The sequence below is a fragment of the Alosa pseudoharengus genome, unplaced genomic scaffold (assembly GCF_046254945.1).
Source record: "Alosa pseudoharengus isolate Yale_2024_CS ecotype anadromous, Long Island Sound unplaced genomic scaffold, YU_APseudo_1.1 YU_APseudo_1.1_scf_22, whole genome shotgun sequence".
In the NCBI taxonomy this organism is placed as follows: domain Eukaryota; kingdom Metazoa; phylum Chordata; class Actinopteri; order Clupeiformes; family Clupeidae; genus Alosa; species Alosa pseudoharengus.
The window spans coordinates 3,808,130-3,831,277 of NW_027468680.1; the positions used below are offsets into that span (position 1 = coordinate 3,808,130).

General features: G+C 42.9%; 1 protein-coding gene across 3 annotated transcripts in view; it reads left to right on the forward strand.

Annotated features, from left to right (window-relative positions):
• syne3 (spectrin repeat containing, nuclear envelope family member 3) overlaps nucleotides 1-23,148 on the forward strand; it is a 37,768-nt gene that overhangs the window by 2,963 nt on the left and 11,657 nt on the right. For all 3 annotated transcript variants that reach the window (XM_076300281.1, XM_076300283.1, XM_076300282.1), the window contains exons 3-13: nucleotides 1-37; nucleotides 7,809-8,118; nucleotides 8,724-8,879; nucleotides 9,435-9,791; nucleotides 13,657-13,793; nucleotides 14,737-14,911; nucleotides 16,204-16,386; nucleotides 21,408-21,551; nucleotides 21,920-22,054; nucleotides 22,205-22,366; nucleotides 22,733-22,905. The exon at nucleotides 1-37 is cut by the window's left edge and continues 136 nt beyond it. In XM_076300281.1, the coding sequence (XP_076156396.1) occupies nucleotides 1-37; nucleotides 7,809-8,118; nucleotides 8,724-8,879; nucleotides 9,435-9,791; nucleotides 13,657-13,793; nucleotides 14,737-14,911; nucleotides 16,204-16,386; nucleotides 21,408-21,551; nucleotides 21,920-22,054; nucleotides 22,205-22,366; nucleotides 22,733-22,905 (1,969 nt within the window). The remainder of the gene's footprint in view (nucleotides 38-7,808; nucleotides 8,119-8,723; nucleotides 8,880-9,434; nucleotides 9,792-13,656; nucleotides 13,794-14,736; nucleotides 14,912-16,203; nucleotides 16,387-21,407; nucleotides 21,552-21,919; nucleotides 22,055-22,204; nucleotides 22,367-22,732; nucleotides 22,906-23,148) is intronic.

Here is a 23,148-nt window from a genome sequence, read left to right on the forward strand (position 1 = left end):
GGGAAGAGACCACAACCTACATCGTCCACTGCCACAGGTACTGCAGGGGGTCATCCTGGAATGACCTAAAACTACACACAGGCTTGGGGTCATTCTGGAATGGCCTAAAACTACACACAGGCCTGGAGAGTCATTGGGCTAAATGTTTTGCCACACTGTCAGAGACGTGCATGTTTGTGTCTCATGCCTCTTTATACGTTTAAAGGCTAACAGTATATATCAGAATCAGCTTTATTGGCCAGGTTTAAGTAAACAAACAAGGAATTTGACTCCTAATAAAAGCATTAAAAAAATAAAACAGAACAGTAAGAATAGAATGAAGGGCAGTAAAATATGGCTACGATCTCTGCACCTCCTTTGCTTTTTGTAAGGAAATGAAAGTCAGTTGGTAATACGTTAACTGAATAGTCCTGGAAAATATTGCCAGAGAATATCATATATTATGACTTGTGGTTTAACTGTGTGAGGCAGATACAAGATATTAATAAGCCTAGGGTTGGGAATTTCTTTGTAATAATGGAAACCGTAATGGAGCAAATACAAATCAATAGCAGAGCTTTGTGCAGAAATTAACTTGACCATGAAGACTGAACCGCCTCCTTAGCAATAAAAAGTTTCTAGGCGGAGAATGCATCGATCCAGTGGTGCATTGTGATTGGCTCAAGTGGGTATGGTATTGACCAGACTTCATGGTTCCAGGTGGTATGGATCCAGAGCAACCTGAAAGAGTTTACTCATGCAACAACAAGCCACATGGTGTATGCATTTGCAGTTTTCTACATGTTTGAATTTACTCATGCAACAACAAGCCACATGGTGTATGCATTTGCAGTTTTCTACATGTTTGAATTTACTCATGCAACAACAAGCCACATGAGTTATGCATGTGCAGTTTTATACATGTTTGAATTTCAAATGACACTGGTGTTGCATTGGTACGTTGGTATTGGCCAGACTGATCCAGGCAGTATATAGGCTGGATATATGGGTGAACCCAGCCTGATCTGACGGTGGTTTCTTTTCCGCCCTGCAATGTTCAGTCTTAAGAGATTGAGCTTGGTCTGGTGAAAGCCAGACTAGGCAATATATGTTGTTAACTAGTGGCCGTTGTTGACCATGCTGCATGGTGATTTTGCACTATAAAGAATAAATTAATTGATTCATAGTGAAATGGTAACAACAATTTGATTAACAACCTAAAAGAATTCCTACTGGAACAACAAGCTGCATGAGTTCTGCAACCTCAGTTTTATACTGAATTTAATGAATGTACTTGCACTTGTCACATTACTACCCTATATTGACATACCTATATTTAAGCTATGCTAAATCTAAAGTCACTTTACTACCCTATATTGACGTACCTATATTTAAGCTATGCTAAATCTAAAGTCACTTTACTACCCTATATTGACGTACCCAGAGCCATATAAAGGTAGAGTTGCGACAATGGGTGTTCAAAATTCCGTTGGTCACGTGGTTTGTGTATACCTCAACTAGTTCCCGGAAGTGATTGACAATGGATTAGAATGCATTAAATAGGCTACTGTTCAATAGACAGAGCCACGATTTTGGGTAATTGACAGTCAATAAATGCATTGATATACAATATTTATAACACAGTGTAATTATTGTGTGAACTATGTAGTTATCCTACCATTACAACAATATTAAATTAAATTTCCAGACCTTATATCTTAGCCTGCTATATAAGGTGACCTTTCTTTCCGCGTTTTTTTACGTGTCACTTTCTTTAGATTCTTTAGAAAACGCAATTGCACCCACCCCATAAGTGTATCTAAATTATCGCTATATAAAACTAGATGTACCGCATAGCGGTACAAAATATGACCGCCGCTCAGTCCTGCACATCCATTCCGCGAAAATAAATCATATTAATGAATTTGTCTCCATCTTCTACTCCATCCCCCACTCTTGAAACTTTTGTGTATGCTTGTTTGGAATGTGTGTTTGCACACATTCCGCACACAAAGTAGCCTACTGGCGCTGCAAAGGTGAATAGATTTGTTTCTGGGCCAAAAAATCTGTAGCATTGTTATAAAACCTTTAAAATCTCTAAACAATCACAAGTAGGGCAGTACATCACAGTCCATCCATTGCAACTGGACTGATGAAAGGTACACCTGTAGGCTACATTGTATTTGGGAAAAGCAGAAGGTAGCAGCATAATGTATTTATTTATTATTAAACAAAACAATCCCTGTCAGTTCCATGCAGTTTTCAACAGCTATCAAGAAGAGAGGTCACATTTTTGTGAATGTTTCTTCTTCTACATAATGCATAAGTTTAGTCATCTTTTTCAAATGATATTCAGCTTTATTGTCAATGCACAAATTAAATACCAGTAGTCTAAAACAAAATGCCGTTTTACCCAGTGGTGCAAATAACTGACATGTCCAAAAGGGCCTTCATGAAATGCGTTGCGAGACTGTTCATACACATTTCAAAGTTGAAGAGCTACTGTGCGTTATTGTTTGTGCAAATAATATGCTGATTTATGTTCCCTTGCATTTTGGTCCATGGTTAAGCTCAATCTTTTGACGCAATCTTTTGATTTTCACCCAGCCTAGTCCATGGCAGGCGCCCGATAGAAATATTGTTTAATTTTGCGATTGAGATATCCACGCACTGGCGCCCCCCCTGCGACGTGTTCGCCCCCCGGTTTTAGAGCTATTCTAAATGCAAAAATGCATAGAGGGAGTTACTCTGACTGTTGTAAATGACTGTTAACAAACTATAAGCTATAGACCCTATGCTAGGCCTATTACACAACACAAATTGTCACTAGGCTATGCTGGCGACCCAAATAAAATCTCTTCTTTGGAACCAATGGCTTACACCTTACAGTATCAAGCTGCCACCTCTTGGCGAAAAGTTAATAGTTTTGCATATCAGTAGTAATACATTTCACGTAGCTGTGTGAATCACGGAAAGGACGAATGAAGTGGACACTTCTAAATGGAACCCAACCCACTGTACAGTAGCTCAAGGTCTGTGGCTAAAGCAGCCATAATGAAAGCGTTATCATTGTTTGGATACTTCACACACACGTGTTTTTCACATAGACTACAACTACCAAGCTGGAATCAAAGCACATCGACTCCCCTCTCACACCCTAAACACGCACTTCGAACAAACAAAAAGCGCCTCAGTCTCACGGAATAGCCATAGGCAAAACTGTATCTGACCGGTGTAACGTTGGTACTAAATCATCCATCGCAAAGAATTATTTTTTGTAGCACGTGCAACAAATATGTGTAGGTAGCCTTCAGCCCTGCCCTGAATACATCTCAACGTGCGCTCTAAAACATCTGGTTTAAATGGAGATGTAGATCATCACGGGTGCGTTAATAAATCTACATTGCGGCGAGTTGACACAAATTATCCACTTTGACGAATTTATGTAGTTTCAGTTACTTTACTTTGAGCCATGCTCTTCCTTACTTGAATCACCTTTGAAAATAGAGGATTGCAGTTGCCTATATGGGTGTTTGGGAATGAACGTTGACTTATGCTTTTTGAGACCTTGAGCAGAAATGTCCCAGCCCAGTGTTTAGGATGCATCATAGACAGGTTATCTTTCAGGTAGCCTATATATTTTCCATTAAAAAAACATCACGTAGCGAACGTGTTGTGGCTAACTCACTTAGCTCCTGTTAGTAGCCTAGGTTATGGTCATAAGCAAATGAGATGACAGTCGAAAGATACAATTAGTGCTGTTATCGATTTGCTTGGTAGCCTATAAACGCATTTATGGTTTTCTACAAATACATCAATAATCAAATTGGCCTCCATCACTCAACCATGCTAACGGTAACATTATTTTACCTACGTTCAGCTATTGATAGGATTAACGTAGCCTACCTGCAGTAAAAAACAAGCATGTCCGATAAACATTCTCAGATTTATTTCGGCTTCAAGAGGAAATGGGAATTACATGTGATGCAGAAATCATACTACCCTTAGACGTTCTCTGCGGTAAACTACTGTAGCCTACAGTCTTGTCCTTGTAGGAAGCGTAGTGTCTTTCCAACCCACTTTAGATTAACTTCCAACAAAATTACGTCTCACTGCAACGATGCGCCATCTAGTGGACAAACGACTACTTATCGCCAATACTGGAAATGCAGCCATGATGATGATGATGAATATTTATTTTGGCTTTCTTTTAATCCTACTGAATTTGTAATTATGTATCGGCCGTTCTAATACCGATAGTATGTGGGTGCCTGTGTGTGTGTGTGCATGTGTAGCCTATATGTGTGCACCACCATCTACAGGCCAATGAGTGTACAGTCACTAAATGTATACATAACTTAATTTTTTAGACCCCCCCATGGATGAAATTCTACGAAACGTGGCATAGCCCCAGAGAATGTCAGGTTAATCATATACATAAAATTTGGTGCAGTTCTGAACGTCTTTACTGAAGAGAGGGGCGATTAAAGCAGAATGATATTGCATTTTCATTTTTTACCGGGGGGGGGGGGTGCAAATCACAAATGAGTGATTATGGGCTAGGTTGATGTGGCCCCTTGAGACCAACATACCATAAAAATGTCTTCATCCTCGGTGCCACGGTTCAGGTAGTTATTTAGGAAAAACTGCATTTTTTGGGTTTCGGGGGCCCAGCGTGGAGGGGGAGTGGCCCCCGGGGACCAAACGAATTTTTTCCGTAAAAGTTTAGTGGGGCTACATACCCACCAAATTTCATGTGCCCCGGTGTTTCGGTGCGCCGGGTATCGTTGACCAAAATTTCAGGAAGTAGATGACGAAAAAAAAAAAAAAAAACACTTTGACAATCCCTATATGACCGCTTCGCTAGCTTCGCTAATAAATGACCTCGTATGTGACTTGAAAAGTGAACAGTGTTTTTGAGACTGCGTGTAGCCTACAAAAGCGCATGGAGCTCATGTGAAGCTCGTTGCAACGAGAAACTGTAACACAGCTAGTCTAACATTACTTGTTTGAGTTTTCTACCCCGCGTTTCCTCTGGTAGTCACTGATCTGAGCTAATGAGCGAATTACCTAGCCAAGCCTAGCCTATCCTCGCGGGAGAACGTTTTTTAACATCTCCAGTGTAATGGTGGGCATTCTAAGTTAACCGTAGCATTAGGCCTACCTATTAAATAACCCCATGGTAATGCGAGTGATCAGGCGCGCCTGCAGGTGTACGTCCGTACGCACTGTGCGTACCATCAAGCTACTCAACAACAGAACATTTCCCTTGTGTGTGTGTGTATTCACACCAAATTGGCCTACCATACCTTCCCAACTATGCACAGTATCCCTTTAGCTGCATGCCATTAGGCTATTTACCATTTTCTATTACGTAAAGTTAGTGAACACGTTATCAAAATTAACGTGCACGCATTTTGTTTGAGCAGGAGAGAGAATACGCACGCAGACACGCAATAGGCTACTTGTTGTTTTCTTTTACTCGGCTATCTATATATGGTTATCAGCACACAATGTTGAGCTAATTCACTAACTCAATACTCAATACAAAAGTTTAAACAACGAAAACAGAAAGGATGGAGGCAGCAAAGCTAGGAGTTATTCCAGATGGGCGAGAACAAGGTAGGCAATTGGTGTGCTTGTCAGAACGTTAGACTGCACTAAAGCCAGACGTCACGTTACGCTAGAACAAAACTAAAGGTAACTTTAGCCTGTATAGGGCTGTATCAAGTTGTCCAAATGAATAGGTCATTGTAGACATTGTCGTTGTATTATTATTGCATGTGGATGTTGTTATGCTATGTAGGCTACTTTTTTGCTGACCAATGCACGGACCTAAAACTGACAAATATTGTTTTGTTTTTTTGCGGGGGGTGGGTGGGTGTGCGTACCATAGCATTAATTCCTGCAGGCGCCCCTGCGAGTGATCATAATAAAATATAAAACGTGACATGTAAGTCCTTCGATAAATAACCAGGCTATGAACTCATAAACATAAACAGCATTTTGTCATCGTTTGTCATTCACCGTTAAGATGCTAGGCTAGAGAGCTTGAGATTCAGACAGGTGAGCACCTGGGAATGGTGTGCATCGTGTCAGAAAATAGCAATTTGATCAGTGATCATGCATCATCAGCGCAAGCTTGGTTTGAAACTTTCTGGGGATGGGGATTTTACACGATCCTTCATCACTGGGCTAGCCATCACTGGGCTAGTGTGCCCTGCTGTGTTAATATGACCGTGCTGATGCTAACAGCTGCAGCTCCCTCAAATCTAGGTTCTCTCATGCATATTAGGCCAGCTTTTGCCAATGAAAAGGAATGCAAAATAAAAAAAAACAGTCCTGCTCCTAACTGAAAAAAAGTTTACGTTACCAACAATGTTAACAACAAACTCAGTTTCACTGTTGCAAGTACAAAGTTGGCTGTAAATATGCTTAGCCATATTAAATTTTAACGAACCAGCTAGCTTTGTGATAACAAAATCTTACCTTTTATGTATTTAGTCCACTGAAAGTTATCCACATATCAAACGATTAAATCCACAGTTATGGAGGAATTGTTTGGGGGAAGCAGTTGCACTTTATCCCACTTTTGCTGCCCTTTTTTAAAATTAAACCACTTAAATCCATAGCCTAGATGAGCATTGCGCATAACGTTACAACTATGTTGACATGATGGTAAAGCTAAATGCCCAAGACACGTCACGTCATAAAAGTTGTAGGCTACAAACGCAAAAACGTAATGACAGCTCGTTCGTGGTGTTGCCTAGTGCTTGAAATGGTATAGGCAAGGTTTATCTTATATTAGGTTATTATTTGTGGCACATTTATTGGGCTTTAGCCTCTTTTAATTTATTTGATAAGGAACTGATAAAAACTGAGCAGCAGAAAAGCTGTCATAGTATACATAAATAGTTTATTATTATAATTAGGTTATTAATACTATTACTTTACTACTATTACTGTTGTTACTGTTATTATTATTATTATTATTATTATTATTATTCGGATGAGCCAATAATGTAAATCTGAGTCTGAAATGTTGGCTACAAACAGTCTGTAACTGCACTGCTGCTATTATAAATTGTTATCACCCGGAGAGAAGAAATACTCTTTTCTGATTGGCTGGCGGGTGGCCTTTAATTCTGAATAACAGGACACCGTTCCATATCAATGCTTATGAATGGTAACTATAACAACCATAGTAGGACGACGGTTGCAGCACTCTAGAATCTTTTGGTTGCAGGCTTCCCAACAATGGAATCAACTGTAAACAAGCTAACTGTCCATGCTAAAGTTGTACAACAAGCTGAACTAGTGAGCTTCTTTTTAAACAGAACCGCGTGTTTACAGTGTTTACAGTGGCAACCGGGTGATAAGCGGGATAACGGCCTTCGAGGTGTGTCCAGTTATACGGAATTAATGGACTTGGGCTGCGCGTCGGGGAGTTTTTGCCCCTCGCCCTCGTCCATTAATTCCGTATAACAGGACACCTCGGCGGCCGTTATCCCTTACTTAACTTTCGGGAACTATTTGAGGCTTCCATTAGCCGCCATTGTTGAAAAAGAATGGAACATTAGCGTCAATGGAGTTGTCGCAACTCTACCTTTATATGGCTCTGGACGTACCTATATTTAAGCTATGCTAAATTTAAAGTCACATTACTACCCTATATTGACGTACCTATATGTAAGCTATGCTAAATCTAAAGTCACTTTACTACCCTATATTGACGTACCTATATTTAAGCTATGCTAAATCTAAAGTTGGACAGAGGTACTTGCCATTTTTCAGTCTATGCCTCTCTTTTGCCCCCCCCCAAAATCCAGCCGCATAGAGTGGGTGTGGCTCCACTGGAACGAGTACCTGAAGGCCCACGAGGAGTTCCAAGCGTGGCTCGACAAGCTGCAGCGCGCCCTGGAGGCGGCCCCGGAACTGCAGCCGGGAGTGCGCGAGAAGCTGTGGCAGGTGGACCATGCGCAGCTGACCCTCTGCGACGTCCAGGCCCAGGCGCCGCTGCTGGAGAGGCTGCTGGACGAGGCCGCCGGCCTCCACAACCGCACCGAGGACCCCAGCGTGGACCCGGAGAAGCAGGAGGCCCTGCAGGACTCCTACAGCGACGTACGGGACAAGGCTGAGGTGAGCTGACCTCTCCGCTCTACTGTCTGTGAATGAATGGAATGGTCCAGGCTACAGGCTCTGCAGAGGACCATTCTGGAATCAGAATTCTAAACATTCTAGAATATGAAAGTTCCAGCAGAGGTGGGATAGTTAGCACTGCAAGTGCTTCTCAGTGTGAGTGTGTAATAGAATCAGCAAGCAATGCCTACATGAAAATCCCTACATAATGAATTTGCTAGACTCTCAGTTGCTTTCCCCAAGGGGTGACAATAAATGCTGCATAATCTTTTCCTAAGATTATTATGAGTCTCCATTCTGTCTCCTCTCTCAGCCGTCTATTTGAAACACTTCATTTAGGTACTTCATCACATCATGCACAGCTAGATGAGGTGAAGGTTTTTACTCTGGGCATCTATTAGTAGACGAGAGGGTGCGGGTGTGGTCTATAATGCAGTGCTGTGGTTTCACTCTCTGCATAACGGCAACTAAGGACACAAACTACAGCTCTGGAATGTACAGTATTTGCATTGTGTGAGTGTGGGTGCTTGTGTGTGTGTGCGTGTATGAAACCTGTGTGAAAGTTGTGTAATTAAATACTGTTTAATGTGTGCGTGGTGTTGCAGGAGAGGTTGCTGTTGCTTCAGAAAATAGCAGAGGATCACCAGCAGCACCAGGACTGTGTGAATAAGTTCCAAACATGGCTGCTGTCCAAGGAAGAGGAGATCAGACGCTTCAGCCAGCAGGCGGACAGCACAGAGAACAAGCTACAGCTACTGCAGGTAAACCACACCTAGGGTTACACCTCTGTGGTGTGTGTGGTGTGTGTGGTGTTTGTGTGTGGTGTTTGTGTGTGGTGTTTGTGTGTTGTGTGGTGTGGTGTGGTGTGGTGTGGTGTGGTGTGGTGTGGTGTGGTGTGGTGTGTGTGGTGTGTGTGTGTCTTGGTGTCCTGTATGTGACACAGAAAAACATAAGAGCATAAATGGCATAATATTAGTAACAAATGAAACATAAACATAACATTGCTGGTTTTAGATAGTTAGTTAGAATACATTACATAGTTTTTTTTATATACAATTAAAACAAATTTACAGTTTGTTGATCGGACACTGTGGGAAATGCCCTACCGCTAACACAAGGAGTTGAACGCCTTTCCTGTGTCTGTCTGAAATGAAAGACATTCCTGTGCTCTAGCTGTGCAATCCTGTTGACCTACTGAGCTGGAAGAGTCCATATGCCGTCTGTTGTTGTGTTTAACTCCACTGGACTTCACCTCTGGCCTTGGCACGGCCTGCTTCTCCCGCTGTTGTCATACTGTTGGTCCGCTGCCCTCCCAGGAGCTCGAGACGAGCATCGCCGACGAGGAGCGGACTCTGCGCCACATCGAGAGCCTGGCGGAGCCCGTGAAGGCCAGCACGTCCCCGGCGGGGGCCGAGGAGGTGGCGCGGGAGACGGCCGGCCTGCGGGCGGCCTGGGAGCGTCTCCGAATGGGCCTGCAGGAGGCCCGCGGCGGCCTCCAGGACTCGCTGGACTCCCGGGGCCAGTACGAGGCCCGCTGCGGGCAGCTGCGCACGGGCATCGGGGAGCTGCGGTCGCTGGTGCAGAGGCTGGCCAGGGAGCTGGAGGGCAGCGACGGAGATCGGGAGCGGGAGCGGTCAGAGGAGCAGCTGGTGACCCAGTGGAGGAGGTGCACGGTGAGTGGATCCATGTGTGTGTGTGTGTGTGTGTGTGTGTGTGTGTGTGTGTGTGTGAGAGAGAGAATGTCCTAACTAGATACGATGCAATGCGATGTGTGTGTGTGTGTGTGTGTGTGTGTGTGTGTGTGTGTGTGTGTGTGTTTGTGTGTGTGTGTGTGTGTGTGTGTGTGAGAGAATGTCCTAACTCGATGCGATGCAATGTGTGTGTGTGTGTGTGTGTGTGTGCGTGTGTGAATGTCCTAACTAGATGCGATGCGACATGGCCCTGTGCCTGTGCAGCAGATGCATCACCACGTTTTGAGCAGAACTTTTGTCGGACGCCCCATTTCTATTTTCTCTCTGTCGCGTATTATTCTGTCGCTTATCAGCTTGTTTTTTTGCTATTTTGAACGAGAAATATGACACGACAGAGAGTCCTCAGTGCTACAGCTGCAGTGGACGCTTGCATGCTGTTACAATAAGTTGTATGCGTCTCACTGGCCCCGCCTTACTGCCAGGGGTTGCAACAGTTGGAGATTTCTGCAGTATGATAATTGTTTCCAAAAATTGTCACGGTTTCATGATATATGATATTTGTCTTCCGGATTTAAAACACAGATTTAGCCAAGAACCAGAATGTGTCTAACTGCTAGGACCTCACTGGCATGGTTAATATGATGTGCACAGTTTAGTGTGTCCCTGGTCGTCTCTAACTGCTAGGATCTCACCGCTGGTGTCTTATGGTTACTGTCAGATGACATTGTCTCACTATTGTGTCTCACTACTTCTGTTTGTGTGTGTGTGTGTGTGTGTGTGTGTGTGTGTGTGTGTGTGTGTGTGTGTGTGTCATAGCTAGTCTCATAATGCTGTTATCTCATGGTGTCATGGTCTTATGCTAGTTTATCATCATTACTGTCTCACTCTTTAGACACTGGTCCTGTTATGAATGACAGGCAAGGTGCAATATCTGTCAGCAACATTCTTTCATGTGCGGGTACTAGGGTTGCAAAATTCCGGGAATTTTCAAAGTTGGACACTTTCCATGGGAATTAATGGAAATATATGGGAATTAACAGGAACAAACGGGAATTAATGGGAATAAACTGGGAATTTTTAATATGGCAAGTTAGTCTATAACAGGGAACTTAAATGTAGTGGACAAAACCCCATCTTGCAGTCTAATATTAGTTAAAACAACCTGATTTAATACAATTTCAGTCAAATTTCTACCCTGCACATATGTCAATCACATGCACACAGCAATCGGCATAGGCTGCTAGACATAAAGAAAACCTATGGTGCGTTCATATGCATGGGGAAAAAATGTTCCAAACCAATCGGATTTTATTTGTTTTGTTTTGAGTGGTGTGGTGTATCTTAGGCAGTTCAGTGTTGCTAGTTTAGCACGCTAGTAAACCATAGGCAGAGAATGGGATTCCCGCTAGCATGCTAGCTAGCTTTGTATGCTAAGCTAAGCGAAAATAGCAACATACAAATCATATTGCTTCTTACAAAACAAAATGTTAATGTTTGTATACGAAACAGTTTGTATGAATTACCCAAAATTCCCAGTTAATTCCCGTGAATTCCCATTAATTCCCATAATTTCCTTTAATTCCATGAAAGTTTCCAATTTTGAATATTTCCAAAATTCCCCAACTTAACTTCCCATGGTAAGTTTCCGGAAATTTACCGGAAATGTTCCGCCCCTTTGCAACCCTAGCGGGTACTATAGCTATCGTGTGGCAACATTGAACTGATACATCGTAGCATACGATGTATTTCCCATGGTGTTAAATGAGCAAATCAGTTTCGTGTAAGACTTTGCTCTTTACCCTTTACCCAAATGGGCCCTTAGTCTCGTAATAAAGGTCTCATTGCTAGTCTTGCACTGTTGGTGTCTTTCTGATGGTCTCCATGGTGATGTCTCAGGCTCAGTGTGTTAGCTCTAGAGTCGCTGTCACTGTTAAGATCTCATGGGTCGTATCACAAATAGGAGCTTGTGCCTTGGCTAACATCACTGCAAAAAATCCTAGAATTCAAAATCTAAGTGAGATAAATAAGCTTAAATCAAGTGAATATGTACTTATTTTTCTAATATTTGCTTATTACAAGACATTTTTGCACTTGATTTAATTTTTTTTTGCCTTGTACTAAGTGAAAATCTTCTTGATCTATTGGCAAATCTTGCCAGATAATTATGCTTATTTTAAGTAGTTATTTCCACAAAACAAGAAACTTTCACTTGCAAGATTTGCCAACAGAACAAAAAGATTTTCAGTTATAACAAGGTCAAAACCAAAGATTCTAGAACAGATCTATCTTGCTCTGTTCTAGAATCTTTGGTCAAAACGGTGCAAAAAAACAATGTGCAACAGTGTCTTGTTATAAGCAAATATTAGAAAAATAAGTATATTCCCTTGATTTAAGCTTATATATCTCACTTAGATTTTGAATTCTAGGATTTTTGTGCCACGGCTTTGGTGACATGGTGCCTCACAGATGCAGCACTCTCCTCATGCTGCTCTCTCAGTCGATCAATAGACATGCCAAGGGATGCATTTTATCTACATGTATTGCACATAATCAGTGCTGGGGGCTACCGTGTAGACCGTAAAGCAGAGATCTGACAAGTGCACCGAGGCACTCCTGTGAATTCTGCATTGCTCTGCTCTCCTCTCCCTTTCATGAGCTAAAGCTCTGTGTTGTCCCTGGGTTCTTACGGAGACCACTCTAGTCTAAAGCAGCTGAATTATTCATGGCACATGACGTTTTAACTTCCAGCCAGACCTGTATGTCTACAGATAAGGGGGGAAACTGCGCTTCATGAAAGGCCTGATAATAAGGCAGCTGGCCCAGGGTAATTAGATGAGGGACGTTGAGTTAGTTTGAGTTTGTCCTTTGGACTCTCTCCTGTGGTCCTCTCGTCCTTTTCTCTTCATTCCCGCTCTGAGATGGGTCATCTTCAAGTAGCCACTCAGTATTGCAATGGGGTAGTTGTCACATTTTTTTTCAGTGTTGGTCATCTTTAAAGGAACCATATGTAAGATTGTGGCCAAAACTGGTACTGCAATCACTTTTAAGTTACTGTAGAGCGGTGTATCCCCTCCCCCTGACTCGAGGTTGCCAACCCGGATGCTGAAACACTACAGACTTCGTGATTAGTAGATAGGTAGAGGGTGGCGCATCAGGCCAAAACACAACATGACATGACAAAACACAACAACATCAGTTGAGGGCTGCAACTTCACTTTTGAAATGACAATATCCTGGCCGGACTACTGTTGTCAGTGATATAAGTATTAGAAATGAACATGATTTCTTAATGTCTAGTGACATATCAGGGCCATTTTATGATTAATTGAAATACATTTCTTACATATGGTTCCTTTAACATGTCCTATTTTAGTTGGTCATCTTTAACATGTCCTATTTTAGTTTGTGTGTTGTTGATGCGCTTGAAGACTTTGAAGAACTGCAGGTTGGTCCAGCAAAAACAGTCACAGCTTACAATTTCAAATATATCACAAGACTACTCAGCAGTCATAAGTTGACATTAGACAACACAAATAAAAAATGAATTCAGTTAAACCATCAACTGTTCAGTTAAACCATGGTTTAACTGGTTTGATGCTTTTCTGCAGTTAATCCACCTCAAAGAACAATTGACTGTGATAAAAAATCACAACATTGTAAGACTGACCTCTGAAGGAATTCTAGATGTGGAGGAAGAAAGCTTAGTTCAAAAGACTACAAGACAATAAGTTCTTAACTTGGCTGATCTTTGATCTGAGGGCCAGAGCTGAAAGTAATTTACTCCCCGAGTCTTTTTGACAAAGGAATTCTTGTTGTATTGTAATTCTTGTTCGTTCATGGTCCTCAGGGTGTGAGAAACACTCTGATAGATGAGGAGCCTCGCGCTGAGCTGCTGAAGGACCGTCTCAAGGAGCTGATCCACTTCTCGCAGGACTGCAAGCCGCTGTCGGACGAGCTGCTGCTGGCCGTGAAGGAGTATCAGAGGTGAGGCCGCCGGAGCGAATCTACCCTCGAGAATAAATCTGACCCCATATGTATTCAAACGGTCTCCTCCTGTAATCACGCAAGTCATCGGAACCCCATCAAGTTGGAGGTGGCTTCATGAATAATTCCGTCTGCATTACAACTTTTTTTTTTATCATCACTTTCTTCTCTCTGTAGTTTTTCATCATTGGTGGATTTCGAGGGGGAAAAAAGAAATCTCATGAAGGCACATAGAACTGGAGCACATTGTGCCCCTCTATCTCTCCCTTCTCTCAGCCAAGATTATTATTTTTTTTTATCATTTATTTAACCAGGGCTTGGCGGTTGAAAAGTCAGTTTCTCATTTCCAATTTTCATTTACTTATAATTTATTGGTGGTATATAATTTAATCTGTGTGGAAGCCTCCTGCAGTTAGAGAGGCAATAGGCCGAGCAAATCACAGAGCAGCCTTAGAACAGAGAGCCAGATTCAGCCTGGCCTGATGATGACGCCACCGAAAAATACAATGTTTAAATACATCATGTTTAAATACATCATATTGAAGTGTCCAGCTGTGACAGATATACAATATTGAAAATATTCAGTTATGCCAAATCAGCCATGGCAGATCTGGAATATAAAAAAAAATTCAGGCCCGAAGTTAAATTTGAAAGCGTGTTTGTCTGCTTTGGCTGCTGGCTGTATTGTGCCTCTGCTCCGTTTCAAATAAACTGTAGCGTCTCAGGATTGTCTGTGTCAGTCTCTCTGTCTCCTCTGTCTGTGTGTGTCTCTGTATCTCCAAGAATTACCAGGACGTTCTCTTTCCCTCCGTATGTGCATTGTGTCAGTCATAACAAGTCGAAGAAAACAAATCACAATTTTCTCTTTCTCGCTCTCTTTCTCTCTCTCTCTCTTTCTCTCTCTCTATCCCCCTGTGTGTGTGTGATATTCTCTCTGCTGCAGTTTGAAAGGCCGGGCATTCCGCCTGTCCTCTGAGAGCGAAACAGGCCTGAGGCAGGTTCTCCAGGACCCCCTGCATGGCTTCAGCCAGTGGAGCCAGATGGTGTCTCAAGTGCTGGAGGCGTCTGCCGAGGTGTCCGAGTTCTCCCACATTGCCCTGCTCGTGCAGAACATCGAGGTAAAACCGCCGAGGCCACTGTCTCACCACTAACTACAGTCCCACTCTAGAATGAATCCTGCAGACTTGAGGACTTGCTTGTTAAGTGCTTATTAATTAATAGCATGGGTGTTAGCATGTAATGCTAGCACCAGTCCTGATGTATAGGGATGTATACAGGTTCATAACACTGCTTCAGTAAGAGTTTGCATCCACAATGACAACGAACACAATGACACACTGAACATTAATACGAAGTTTAGTTACAGACATGCCTCCTCGCTCATCTTTGTTGTAGCCTGGGCGATGGTGTTCTGGATCCATTCAGCCCTGCGTTAGCACATTTGTGTGAAGCACAATCCCACACGAGATTTGAACCCATAGCTTTAGGAAAAGGAGGCAAGCGCTTGTGCTAGCATGGAGGATGGAGAGCATGGGCGCTAGCTTCTGCCACGGTGTCTTAGTGTTGGGGTGTGAGGTTTGCAGATTCTACAGCTCTGCGTCTGAATCCATGTTAGCCATGGAGTTCACCCAGGCACAGTGGCAGTGAAGTAGCAATATATGAAATGATTTTTTGAAAGCTGCTGTAATCTGCCAGTGGGTGGTTCTCTTTCTATTCTGCTAATGTTGCTCTCTGTCTGTGTGTGTTCCTGGTGTCTGCTGACTCAATCTCTCATTCAATTTTCGATTTCGTTTTTTCTTTTTTTTTTCTTTTTTTGCCATTCTTTTTCTGCCCACGGTCAGTTAGCCTGTCTGTGGTGCCAACCTCTTTTGCAATCTGCTGTCTCTTTCTGTCTGACTCTCTCTCTCTCTCTCTCTCTCTCTCTCTCTCTCTCTCTCTCTCCTCTCTCTCTCACATTCTCACACTCACCCTCTCTCTCACGTCTTCCTAGCAATAATTCAAATTCTAATGGGCTTAATTAGCTTATGACAGGCATATAGATTCCCTTTGCCAAAGCACTGTACATAGGTTGGCATTTAGCATTTTGCCTTTAATATGTAAATAAAGCTGTTTACGAATTGTATTGTGTGTGTTTTTGGTGCATTTGCTCTAATAACAGCTAATAAAACTGCTGTTTCTCTCTTTCTTTCTTTCTTTCTTTCTTTGCCTCCATTCCATCTCTTTCACTCTTTGTTATATTCTTCTTCTCTCCTACTGTCTGTGTCTCCTACTGTCTCTCTCTCTCTTTCCTCTGGTCTCTCTATCTCTGTATCCCTTTTCTCCATTCTCCTCCCCTCTTTCTCTATTCCATCTCTCTCTTTCCCCTTCCCTCTCTCTCCTTCCCTCTCTCCTCCTTCGTTCTCCTCGGTAGAAACTGTTGAAGCAGAGCCTGCAGCTGCAGGAGCGTCTGAGTCTGCTGCAGGTGAAGCGGGACCTGCTGGGCTGCGTGTTCGGGCCCGAGGCGGCCGAGGGCCTGCTGTCCGAGCTCAGCGCCAACGTGCGCCGCCGCGAGCTCCTGCACAGCCAGCTGCTGCAGCGCAAGAGCCGCCTCCAGGTACCCCAGCCAGCGCAAACGCACCGCACCGCACCGCACCGAACCGCACAACACCGCTCACGACTGCCCTCATCGCAAAGGGCCCATAACAACGCCATTCAACCCCACCGCAACCTGCATGGGGGCCATAACAACCCCCTTCAGCACCACCACAACCCGCATTGGGGCTATAACAACCCCCTTCAGCCCCACCACAGCCCGCATTGGGGCTATAACAACCCCCTTCAGCACCACCACAACCCGCATTGGGGCTATAACAACCCCCTTCAGCCCGACCACAACCCGCATTGGGGCTATATATAACAACCCCCTTCAGCCCCACCACAACCCGCATTGGGGCTATAACAACCCCCTTCAGCACCACCGCAGCCTGCAAGGGGCCCATAACAACCCCCTTCTCCCCGGCAACAGCCCATAGGGATCCATGCTGGTCTCACAAAGCAGGGTAGAGGAGCAAAATAGGACAGAAGTAACTCAGACAAACTCATAATAACTATGCAGTAAGGGAAGTATTCAGGTCAGCTTTTACACTGTCCATAGCATAGCTACACTGTGCTACACTCTCTATAGCATAGCTACACTGTGCTACACTGTCCATAGCATAGCTACACTGTGCTACACTCTCTATAGCATAGCTACACTGTGCTACACTGTCCATAGCATAGCTACACTGTGCTACACTCTCTATAGCATAGCTACACTGTGCTACACTGTCCATAGCATAGCTACACTGTGCTACACTCTCCATAGTATAGCTACACTGTCCATAGTATACACTGTGCTATTGTCCATAGTATAGCTACACTGTCCATAGCATAGCTACACTGTGCTACACTGTCCATAGCATAGCTACACTGTCCATAGTATAGCTACACTGTGCTATTGTCCATAGTATAGCTACACTGTCCATAGCATAGCTACACTGTGCTACACTGTCCATAGCATAGCTACACTGTCCATAGTATAGCTACACTGTGCTATTGTCCATAGTATAGCTACACTGTCCATAGCATAGCTACACTGTCCATAGCATAGCTACACTGTGCATAGTATAGCTACACTGTGCTATTGTCCATAGTATAGCTACACTGTGCTACACTCTCCATAGCATAGCTACACTGTGCTAATGTAGAGCTTGAAATGCTCAGTGACATAGGAGATTAAGGTTCTGATAAGCTTTAAGGTTCTGATAAGCTTTAACTATGTACCAAAGTGATTACTGTGTAATGGTAGACTCAATACTGTCCTACAGTAGCGTACAATACTAAACTGTAATGATCTTGCAGACTCAGACGCCAAGTGAGGATGTATCTGAGAGAGGACAGGTTGGCACTGGCTAAGCAGATGTGAAACGGGGGGGTTAGTGTAGAGAGGACACCATATGCTTACCTTCAACTTAAGAAGGAAACCACAAGATCTTCAAAGAGATATTCTGACTACATAGAACATAACACTTAAAAATGAAACATGACATACAATTCCACTGTCATTCTCACCTCATTATGGACTAGACTTAATGTATCATTCACATAAACAGGAAAGACACACACTACAGTATACAGGCCATATTGGTCAAGCATGCCAAGAGGAATGTAGTAATAATGATCCAGAAGCAGGCAAACTCATTATAGTTGTGCTGTAGAAACTCATTAAATGCATCTTTATATAACACTGCTTGTTAGAGTGTAGCTATATTAATTACAGCATAAAAAGACCATGATTATCACCTGAATCATCCACTTTATCCCCCAGTGTGTTAAGCACTGATTTTGCATGCCAGATTGAACACCGCAAAATAATATAATTCAAAGAAAATAGAGACAGACTGATCAGAGATGTAACTTATTCAATTCAACTTTACAATACGGTCTTTCTTACAGTTTAGGTAAACAAGGTTCCCACCGGTCATGGAATTTCTGGAATATCATGGAATTTTAGAAAGTCTAATCCTAGTCATAAAGTCATGGAATTTTATCATTTTTTGGGGCAAATTCATGGAATATCAGAACATTTTGTTGTTGAAGTTTACTTGCCAAAATACATTAATACAAATATATTTCCATGCAGAATTTGTTTGTATAGCTAATTAGCTTTACTGCTTGCTTGAGTAGCCCAACTGTTTTTATTCAATGCCTATTTATCCCCCACTGTAAATAAGTAAAAGATTCTTGACCGATAAGCAGGTGCTCTGAAATCATTGGTCATTTTTTTTTCTTTTTTGTTAGGGAAAGTCTGGGAAAAGTACATTTTTTACATTTGACTGAGAGTGGGAACCCTGGATGTACTACTGTGTGGTTATGCAATGACGCTGCGGTAACAGCTGATAAGATGAGGATTATGTGTGCTGTAATGGCGAGGGCGCAGGTGGTAAGAGACTTAGAGCAATACTACCAGGTCACCCACTCCATCCTGTAGTAGTCCCCCGTATTATGCATTAGTCTTTGGCCATTGATCCAGCAGTTAAGATTGATTTGAATGCAAAATGCATTAGACTTTCATTCAGCTCAGCCTTTGGCTCCACTGAAGTAGCCATCAGCCATCAGCCTTGAATTTCCCCTTGGGGATTAATAAAGTATCTATCTATCTATCTATCTATCTATCTATCTATCGAACACAGTGTAAACATTTGGGAACAAAGAGTATCAGCACATTATAGCCCCACTCGCATATAGAGGAGACTAATGATGAGAGACCATAGGATGTTAATGCAGTTAGAGGCAAAATGACCACTGGCGAAGCAAACTATTTTGCGGCAAAGTTGAAATAATGAGGCTTTCGAGGCAAAAAAACCCCAACCGCCGACGAGCAAATGGCCGGGAATGTAAATGCAGCTTAAGACTGAAGAGTGTGAATGTTACTCTGGTTCTGTGGCTTCATTAAGAGCGAACGTTGTCTTATGGTAACGTTCCAGAAATAGAAATGATAAATAGCCCTCATTACGGGTGTCCCAGAAGGTGCCCTGGAAACAATGCTGCAGGTTGAGTCTGCTTAGACGCTCGGTGACGGCGACAGTTTCACGTCAGTGGCATTGTCGGCTTCTGCCCTTATAGGAGGGTGAGAGATAATAGCACTTGATGGGTTTACTGAACTATTTAACCTTTGAATCACCAGCTCGACTCCGGGAGTTATTATCTGTTAATCAGCTGTCATTTCAGACCTACTATATTATAATGGGGAGCTGTGAAGATAATCAGACAACCCTCTAAGGCTTGTTATTGTTCTATACACTGGCGATTTTAACAAGGCAATGCAGCTTGACTCATAATCACTTTTTAAATTATGGATTGAGTAGTCGAGAGCTCTCCTTATCTATATTTCAATGTAAAAATATCAATATCTTCATTTAAACACCTGCAAGCTTAGTCCTGCTGTATGGATAAATTATGCTCTAACAATAAAGCTTCAAGGGGGCATTTTAACCACTGTTTGATGTTATTTGGCAATAGAAAGATGCTGTATTCAGTCCCTCAGTCTCTCAAAGGGGAGATAAATATTTAGTCCATGCTCGTGAAAGGCAATTGTAGTCTGTAGTCTGTAGCAAGATGTAGTCTGTCAACAGTCGAACAAGTACTGCTTAACAGGAGTAACTTGTGATGGCACTTGAGTCCCTGCAGGCTAGGAGCCAATCTTCAGGTAATCTTGAGTGTAATTGTGTTGCTATTGAGAGGAGCATTGGAACATAGTTCTGCTCCTGCGTTCCATTGTGAATGTATGGTGCCATACATCAATGGTGTCATACACCTGCTGTGGCTGAAGATGTAGACCTCAATAACACATTTGTAAGTTTCTATGCCTTTGTGTGTATTCATGGCAAGGCAGTTTCCTGATGTCTGTGTGTGTGTCTGTGTGTGTGTGTGTGTGTGTGTGTGTGTGTCTGTGTCCGTGCACATCTCAAGGTTACTGTAGGTGTGTAGAAATAACCAGATTCAACCTGAATCATTCTGCAAAGGTTAAACATTTTTCTTTCAGTCAAAGTGAAAGTTCAGGATAGCTGTCATTTTTCTTCTGAAGCCTGCTTATCCAGTTTCACACCTAGAGAAGCAGTGCAAAGGGCCGTTCACACCTGGAACGATAACTATAAGTGTAACGGATGCCAGTCTGAGGATGAATCACACAGTTCGGAACATTTTGAATGGGACAAGTGTATATCAGAATTACATGCTGAGCTGGTTTGAACAAAAGCATCTGCTAGATGAATAAATGTTTATCTTAAAGGTGTACTATGCAGGTTTAGGTATTTTTAGCAAGTTTAGAGCTCCCTCTAGAGTCACGATGTATTTATATGTTACTCTGCTATTGTAAATAGCAAAGTTCTCGTGACTTATCCCCCCTGTACACAGTGCAAATGCTTTTGTTGTGGAGGTAAAGGATTAACAACAGGCAAAAACTATCTCAAAAGAGCTATATCTACTGACCAGGTAATGTTTCAGATTCTCACGAGTTTTGGCGGGGCGCCACTCTTGGAAGTTGCATGGCAGGTTTTCTCAGTAGGGTATCGCTACGTCTATGCTGTATAGCTATGCTAAGTGAACGTTTCGCCTATTACAAGTTCGTTTACCATCAAATTGGCTTTGTAAACTGGGAAAATCTTGCATATTGTGCCTTTAAGAGTGTCAACATTACAGTACTTTATACCCACTCGTGACATCTCTATCTTTTCAAGTGTCCACCACCTGCAACAGTTGCTTAGGTTGTTGGCAGGATACTGATGGCTGTTGACAGGATACTGGTGGGTCTACTAATTACTCTCCGGCACCTGTGCATCTTATCTTCTCTACCTGGAAATGCTTCTTTTCACACAAAAGTACAACAGTGTCAGGCATCCATCTAGAATTATGCAATCAAGCTGCACAATTGAAAGGAGACTGGTTTGCAAATTAAAAGGAAACACCCTGGTTTGCAAATTAAAATGAGACACCCTGGTTTGCAAAAGAGCTCAGATGAGGATGTGTTGTTTATTTTTTCTTAGGTGTTGTTGTTTATTTCACATGTTTACTTCCCTATTTTGCCCATGTTGACAGGGATTAATATCACGAACCAAAGACTTTGGGGATGCTTATGGGTCCATTCGTAAGAAGCTGGCCTTCATAAACGAGCTGTGTCTGGCTTCACACACCCTCCAGCCGGACATTCTGGCCAAGAAGAGTCAATGCGACCAGTTGAGGGTGAGTCACACTGGACTGGACAAACTCATCTTTCCTCGGACTCACAGATAGCCAGAATCGTGTAGATATAACATGCTGTAGTGACAAGTTTAAAATGATTGCTATGGTGTCTTTTCCACTTTCAAAGTCACTTTTGAATTTGCCGAGGCTTTTCCCTCTCGAATCTCAATTGTAAATTGGATTTGAAGGGGTCTCAGTGATTTATTTTTTTTTTGTCCTTATGTACATGAACAAATCACTTTTCTTAAGGGGTCCCCAAATCAAAAGGGTTAGGAAGGATTACGCGCGACTCACCCTATCCTGTCAGGCGACGCCTCTGACAGGTTTTTAATGAGGAAATTTAACCTTGTAGGGGCTTTTACGTGCAGGTCCTCAAGAGGGACTTGGAGGATTGTGAGGCTCACATCACTGCGCTGGAGACACTGGTGTCATCCAGTCCCACCAACAGAGCCAAGTTTGAGTGCCTCTTCGCCGACTGGAATATAGTCTACAAAACCGTCAGGGTAACTAGTCATTTACGGATGCTAAATAGAATACAATCATAGTCTCTTCATGTTGTTTTGATTTTGGCAATGAAGAGGCTGTTCAATTTCTGTGAATTTTTGTGCATTTTTGTGATCGTGTGTGTGTGTGTGTGTGTGTGTGATCTCCAGGTGAGGGTGAATGAGTGTGAGCATCAGATCTCGGAGCACGAGGTCTTCCACGAGAGCCTGCTGAGTGTGGAGAAGTGGCTGATGATCATGCGGCAGAAGCTGGAGTCGTTCCGCAGCTCTGGCGGGGAGTGGAGCGTGGAGAACCGGCAGCACGAGGCTGAGGTACGGCTCAGCTCCGCTCCGTGCTTCCTCCCTCTCCTCCTCCTACTCCTCCTACTCCTCCTACTCCTCCTACTCCACACATTCCCAGCAGGCTAGCCGCAGTTTGTCTTGACACATCAAAGACCATTGAACTTATTCTTTTTGACTCAGTTCAATTCTGTGTCAGCCTGTCTTTGACACATCAAAGGGGATTGTAGCAGTAGTTTCAATTCAGTGAGTTCATTTTTCAGCCTGCCCACTGTATATTTCATATCACTCGGCATAGACAGATTATAAACATTGTAACTGTGTGAATGGATTTGACTGCGCTAAGAGTTGAGTGGTTGAGTTGAAAATGTAATTGTTCATACCCTGTATGGCCTGCAGAGGGCGCTAGGGGAGTTTCCGGAGAAGGAACAGCAGCTTCGACAGACGGAACACCAGGGGCAGAATGTGCTGGCCAAGACCTCTGAGGAGGGCAAAGTTCACATCATCCGTGACCTGAAGCGCCTGCGGGAATCCTGGAAGACCCTGCAATCCCTCAGCTTCCACCTGCACAGGTCAGAAGGGTTTTATACTAGAAAAGGTTGGGAACGTCTGTGTGTGGACACAGCATACCGTACAAGGGCAGTGTTGGGTAAATATGTTGCCGTCCCAAAATTGTGAGGTAAATTGAAACAAGGATTAATATTGTTGACACAAATTTACATACTTGCTTTTTTTTTGTGTAGAGTGTTTTGTGTCTGTAGTTTCTTTTAACAAATCAAACTTTGTAGACCACATGGTGGGATATTTAATAGTAC